Source organism: Cryptotermes secundus, unplaced genomic scaffold (genome assembly GCF_002891405.2).
Source record: "Cryptotermes secundus unplaced genomic scaffold, Csec_1.0 scaffold1826, whole genome shotgun sequence".
NCBI lineage: Eukaryota > Metazoa > Arthropoda > Insecta > Blattodea > Kalotermitidae > Cryptotermes > Cryptotermes secundus.
In genome coordinates, this window is record NW_019729943.1 from 31,094 (window position 1) to 38,118 (window position 7,025).

At 40.5% G+C, this 7,025-nt stretch overlaps 1 protein-coding gene across 6 annotated transcripts in view; it reads right to left on the reverse strand.

Annotated features, from left to right (window-relative positions):
- LOC111865913 (zinc finger protein 239-like) overlaps positions 1–4,479 on the reverse strand; it is a 26,451-nt gene extending 21,972 nt beyond the window's left edge. For 2 of the 6 annotated variants that reach the window (XM_023854358.2, XM_023854357.2), the window contains exons 1-2: positions 4,088–4,479; positions 2,712–2,858 (exon numbers count right to left, since the gene is read on the reverse strand). In XM_023854358.2, coding sequence (XP_023710126.1) covers positions 2,712–2,852 — 141 coding nt within the window. In that variant the 5' untranslated portion in view covers positions 2,853–2,858; positions 4,088–4,479. Of the gene's footprint in view, positions 1–848; positions 996–2,711; positions 2,859–4,087 lie in introns of those variants that run through there. The other 4 variants (XM_023854360.2, XM_023854356.2, XM_023854355.2 and 1 more) reach the window with 4 other exon arrangements.
- Positions 4,480–7,025: the final 2,546 nt, after the last annotated feature.

The following is a 7,025-nucleotide window of genomic DNA, read 5'->3' on the forward strand; positions in this document are numbered from 1 at the left end:
AATCTGGCCAGTAATTCGTTGAGGCCGATCTCCGCCTTTTCTTGATAGGTTTTCATGCTGGCGTCAAATTTTGCCTCCGTTTTTTCTTGGCTAGCTCTGATTTCCTTGAGAAGCATTTCCATCATTTGCTGCGTCTCCATTTCGTAGCAGTAAAATTCTCTGAGGCGTATTTAATCTCGTAAAAATTCTGACACCAAATTGTCACGTGTCTTGAGTTTGAAGCTCGTTGGTCACGTGTGTAAGTTCAAATCCCACTTCTGACACCAGTGTAACGTGTATCTCGTCACTGAATACACTGTAGAGATGGTTAATTGGTTTATTTAACAATCTACAAGTAACAGCTACAATTACTTATCACAATGTTACATGTTTCCACAGTTTACAAACCCTACAACAAAATCTCTTCACACTATCTTGAAGAGTCTTCGCGTATTAATAACGCGGGAGCTACACAAGTCTCCCTGAATTACACACTNGGAGCTATGTATCACTGTATCACACGCTCCCAATTACACAATCACACACACGTCCGGTTCTTCTTTCCACGACAGCTGCTATACTCCAACGGTACTCGGCTGACTGGAGAACTGTTGATAACACACTCGGCGACTGTCACTTTACGACTCGACTCGGCGACTGTTACTTTACAACTCGGAAATGTCTTCCGTACAACTGAAGTCGCCGACTGCTACAGTAGAACTGACTGGTAGCTGCTGTGCAGCTCACTTATATAGCTGCAGTGCTTGCCTGTTGCGTAATGAGTGCCACGTCACAGTAGGAAGTTGATTACGGGTACGTAGCGTTGCGCGTTACGTCACCGCGGAGGGGGTGGAGGGGTGATGACTCACCCGCCGCGTCACTGCTGGTGGGGGGGTTCTCCTTTGCGCAACATGTCACAATATGGTACAATGTGGGGGGCAGGACAGAATCCTGTGGCACTTCTGCTTTTACATCCCTTGGCACAGACATTTCTCCTTTGACCATGGCTGCATTTTCTGTGAGAAAGAAAAGAGCTAAAAAGCTTGCTTATACTTATCAAAAATTCTAAATTGGATAATTTATACAGCAAGCCAAGGACGCATGTTGTATCAAAGGCTTTTCAATATCCAAGAATACCACAGCCATAGACATGTTACTGTTGAAATTTAATGTGACATGGTCCATAAACCTTGGAAGAAGTGAAGGAGCAGAGTGAATGAGGCCCAATAAGAAAGAATGAACAGAGACGGAGTGAGTTATTTATAAAATACCATCTCCCACAGTTCTTCTATTGTTGTGTACATATCCATTACTGCAGATAGGTCTTTATTCGGCCATTGCCTCACAGCGGGTAATTGGTAATTTCTAAGTTACGAGAGTAAGCTATATGGAATTAATTCACTTTCTTCTCATGATTTGTGTAACCAGTTTGCAGACTGGCTGTGGGCCTGTACAGATCTATGGGCTTTATGTAGCTCCTGTATGTACTTGTTATAGTGATAGTAACAGTAACCCATACCTTGGCTGATGGACCTACACCAGAATTTCTGAAGCTCTGGTCAAACCTGACTGAATCTCTGAGGTTGGAATAAGAAGACACTATATAACAGCATTCTGATGCCAATGCTGTCATAGAACATGCATGCAGGGTACTCATCGCCATTGCCAGCCTAGCAGGATGTAACCCTTCGTCAGTCAGCTAAAGTCCAAAATGGGTGAAGATGGACTGATTATAATGGGGCTAAGTTGTCAGCCTTGCACAGTACATAATATGCAATTCTAAGTGCAATGTCCTGTTTCATCAAGGAATTACGTATAATTCTTATTTCAAATAAACTAATCCTACTGCTAATAGGTCACAGGCCCAGATATAACGGGTGACAGAAAGTGACAATAACAGAGAAGGGCTGACATGCAAGTAAGGCTAAACCTTACACAGAATTTACACACAAACATCTGATAATGCAACAAAATGGCATGGTGCTTTAATATCACAAAATGAAATAACCACAATTACCAATTGTCAATAGATTTTCCGTCAAGTGCANCACATTTATTATGTGTGGATGTATATAGCTTTATTACTTCTAATGAAGGAAGAACTCTGGGGCATGATGCAGAAGACAAAGCAAAGCAGATGCATGGATTGCTAAAAATGAAACACATGAGCAATGTCTGCTTTACTTCTGTAAGATAACCAATTAGTTCATGTAAAATAAACATCTCAGCTACAGCAATGTGGGCTGCTTTAAAGATGTATTATCTAAAATCAACACTTTCCAATAAAGTAAATCTACTCTGAAAGATACATGATTTAAACTTGAAGAAACTGTGCTATAGAAGCACTCATTAACATTATGGAGAAGTTGGTCAGTTGATGGTATCAGGTGATGAATATTCCAAAACAAATATTTCTTCAATTGTTAATGGTTCTAATATCTGTGGAATATGTAAAACATCCTCTCATATTAAAAAAGTAAAATTTACATATCACAGAATAATAGGCCACAGCAGCAATCTACTTGGATCTTATTATTCATAAAATATTTTGGTATTGGTAGAGTTAAAGCAGTGTGCATAGACAGCAGAGCCACACAGCAACCTGCTGTATAGACTCTGCAGCTCTACAAAAAGAATTGTGAAGTAGCAGAGATTTAAGAAGAGAAGCCCAAGAAATGACACACATGCATTACTCTCCTATGTGTTTTGCCATGGATGGTCAGTCAGCTCACCTCATTTTCAGTCTTCATCAACGGGTATCTTATTAACAGTGGATCTTCATCCTCTTTCACATCAATCAGCTGATTTTCATTGTGACAAGATGTTGGGTATGATTTGCCATCAGGATCAGGCTCAAGTTTCACAGCATCCATCTTCTGCTGTTGAGCCACAATCATATTAATCATAATGGAACAGCTCCACTTGCTTATCTGCACTGTGATACTCATAATTCACAATTTGTTTACATCCATAAACTGTTACACAAGTACAATTGGACAAGTCAGTTTAATCCATCTAAAACACTACAACTGGATGACTGAGGGACAAGAGTTTGAGTCCCGGTATGGTCAAGAATTTTCTCTTCTCTACCTAGTCCAGACCAGCTCTGGGGTCCACCCAACCTCATATCCATTGGGTACCAGGGGCTCTTTCCCTGCTGGTAAAGTGGCCAAGGCCTGAAGCTGACCACTAACCTCCAACTAGTGCTGAGGTAAAGAAAACGTGGATCTATAAATCTACTCCCCCATACGCCTTCATGGCGTAGTGCTTAATAAGTTAAGCACAGCAACAACGTTACCTTTTTATTAAAGCACAATAGACCACTGTAGGTCGCAGTGCAAGGGCCGAGAAGGCCTACCCCTCATACATTCATTCATACGTTTTTATTACAGCAATACTGACAACAAAAAGAAAATGCAATACAAAAGAAGCCAACATTATTTCTGGGAAAATGGAGGAATTCAAATTGTTCACGTCTTCAAACAAAGTGAAAGAACTGCATTCAATAAAGAACAAAATGTGCTGATAAGTACACTCAACTACAATAGATAAATAGGTGTGATAAGGTGCAAACAGTCTAGCACTAGTTTGTCTTGGGGATGGTGACTTTCACTTCCTTAAAAAATAAAGCATTTCAGTACTTTTACCTTTATGAACTGAACAAAAGATTTGTCAGTCAGCATCCACCTGGATTTCCAAAAAAGTCTGAATAGTAATAAAGAAGAGAAATTCCATAAACACAACTATTGCAAAGAGCTGAATTAATTATGTACAATCCTTTATTATGCAACATGTTTCAGGTTATTTTGACTTTTCAATCTAATGGAAATGAGCTATTCAAAAGAACACTCTCTCTTACATTTGTACACAAAAAAGGCCCTGTGTATGTGACAAGCTGAATCGCTTTCACGACGTACAGTTCTCCAAAACGCCAAGAAAGAAAATATGTTACCTGCATTTATCAACTGACGATTTTATAAAATACAATTAAAAAAAAATCTAAACTTCTGTTACAACTTCGACAGTGACCAAATACAATATTAATCTGCCACTGTTTCTATTTACATTATTCTTTTGAGTAACGAAATCATTTCATAGCTTTTCTAACCTCGAAAAACTGCGGGCCTCAGAGTCTTGCTCAGTTCCATAGCACAGCACAAAAATTGTTTATCTGTAAAAATTTTGTGCTACCAACTCTCAGTAATACGTTCAAACTGGAATCGTAGTATTTACACCAGTAAGGAGTCATAATAAAGTACTGAATCGCGTGTATATTAGCTTCTGATTGTACGGTCACTGAATTATTCCTTCGCCATCCACCACGCTGTGCTCTAACCGCTTACAACCTTCTCCAATTATCTCTGCATTCAACATTCCTCTCTGCCTTCATTGATCCACGCATCTAACATAGCTCAAATCAGCTCAAAGCATGGGCCGCCAGTACACCAAAGAAAATTCTCTAAATCATGACATGAACGAATTTGTTCCTGTGATCAACGAATTTAAGCACTACGCCATGAAGGCCTATGGGGGAGTGGATGTATAGATCCACATTTTCTTGACCTCGGCACTAGTTGGTGGTGAGTGATCAGTTTTATGGCCCGGCCGCTTTACCTCCGGGGAAAGAGCCCCCGGTACCGTTTCGATAGGAGGTTGGGTGGACCCCAGAGGCGGTCTGGACAATTTGGAGAAGAAAAAATTCTTCACCCTACTGGGGCTCCAACTCCAACTCTACAGTCTTCCAGCCCGTAGCCAGTCGTGATCATAGCATGAAATCCATCATAAATTCACCAAGAAGTTCGAATTATTAATAAAATTATACATAATACTAACTGCAACCATCAAAATTTGAATGTACGAGTATATGTCTGCATCTTTAAACCTTTTTATGGATTAAATTAATTAGCTTCTCTTAGAATTAACTGAATTAGCTTGTAACCAGGATAGCACCTTCAGTATAGTGACTGGCAAGAGCTGCAAGGGTTTGGAGTTTCAGTCTTGGCAGTGACAACATTTTTTCCTCTCTGAGTTTTCCAGACTTGTTCTAGGGCTCACCCAGCCTTGTTCTAGGGCTCATCCAGCCTCCTATACAATGGGTACCGGGATCTCTTTCACCTGAGGTAAAGCAACCTGGGTATGAAGCTGACCACACACCTGTACCTACTGTTGAGGTCAAGAATAAAATTTAAATTTGCTTAGTGGAGGGTGGAGTCCAAGTGGGTCCACTCAGCACGGCGGCCACTGATTGGCCTATTGTAGCCTGTCCCGGGTGATTATGATGATGGAGAATTTGGTGGAATGAAGATTGGCAGGAGAAACCGAAGTACTTGGGGAAAACCCGCCCCAGCACCACTATGTCCACCACAAATGCCACGTGACCAGACCCCAGATTGAATGCGGGTCGCCACGGTTGGAAGCCAGCGACTAACCGCTTGAGCTATGGCGCGTCCCACAAGGTCAAGAATAAGTGGATCTATACATCTGCTCCCCCAAATTTTGAGTTCATGTGATGGAAAAGTGAAGGACAAGACCAGAAATTCTAATGCAAATATATTTTATAATATGTTCAATATTCACTGGGTTACTTTGTTCCTTATACATGTACTACTTCTTCACCCAGCCATCATATCATTTAGATATGCTTCTCATCAACAGAATTTTCAGTGCCATCAAAATAGAGTTTCATGTCCTGGACAGTCTATATATTCCTGTGCAGGGCAGTTCACACTGTGGTGATTTTTGTATTACAGATGTCAAGATTCCAGTGTTTTGGTTTGTGGCAGTGTGTAGTTTGGTAGATGGATGCCAGTGTTTTGGACAGTCTTGCTGTTTCTATTTTCTATCCTCAAAATGGAGGCAGCAAGTTCTGCTTGCAGTCTGCTACAGATCCATCACCATAAATTCTGAACCAACAGGCTCCAAAGGACACTGGTTTAAGCTTTAGTTTCAGGGGAGAATCACATGTTGCTCTCACTCTCAGACATGGGGTGTCTACATTTTCTTCCTTCAGAGAACTTATAAAAGTAATAAAATCTATATTTCCCTAATTTTATGGTGATATACCAAGCTTCTAATTGGGTTTGTTAAATTGCAATGTGAACATGGTTTCAGATTTATTCTGAGCATTGCTATTGATATGTCTCTTCCTCTTTTCTCTCAAGATGTGTTCAATTTTAAGTGAGAAAATGTAAACCCCAATTATCTGATTATAGGAAGCATTCTGGATGCAGTTACAGTGCAGATGGAAGTGAGACTCACTGACAAAGATGGACTTCAATAGGGAGTATGCCCACACATACACTGGAAGTTATAATGAAGCATACATCTTATTTTATCACAATTTCTTGCACAATTGGAAACGTTTAAATATGATGTTCTGGGTTTTCTGTAGATAGGATCAAAACTGACTACAATTAAACTTTCCTGGTACCATTTAGTGTACATTTCCAATAGAAAAGAAAGAAACACTGTGGCTTCAGTCCGCAAGCAAACTATACTGACCGAGCGACCACTGCTTGTCAGCAAAGTTAGTGCCAACTTTAGTAGATAGAGGGTGTTGCGTGGTCAGTTCAACAAATCCCCACAGCCGTTAATTTTGGTTTTCTAGACTGGAGCCACTATTTCCTTGAAATAGCTCCTCAGTTTTCCTCATGAGGCTGAATGGACCCTGTTCCAGACCCAATACTTCTCAGAAAATCTGTTAGCACCAGGAATCGAACCCAGATCCTCTGGATCTGTAGCCAGGAACGCTAACCACTAGACCACAGAGGCAGGCTTGTACATTTCCAGTACCAAGTTTAATCACAATACAGTCTCTTATTTAGGATAAGAAATAAGCAGACAGAGATGCCTTGCACAGTGTGTGCACAGTATTCATACGTGTACTGCACAGGACACAGAAATATTTTCAGGTGCTGGTCTGGTGTCAGTGGTCATATGTCACTACAGTGATGGTGAATTCGGTGTCAAATGACTGATGTAATTAAACCTTGTGACTCTAGACCAACCTGTAATATAACAAGTATAGAAATAAAATTACCAAGTAC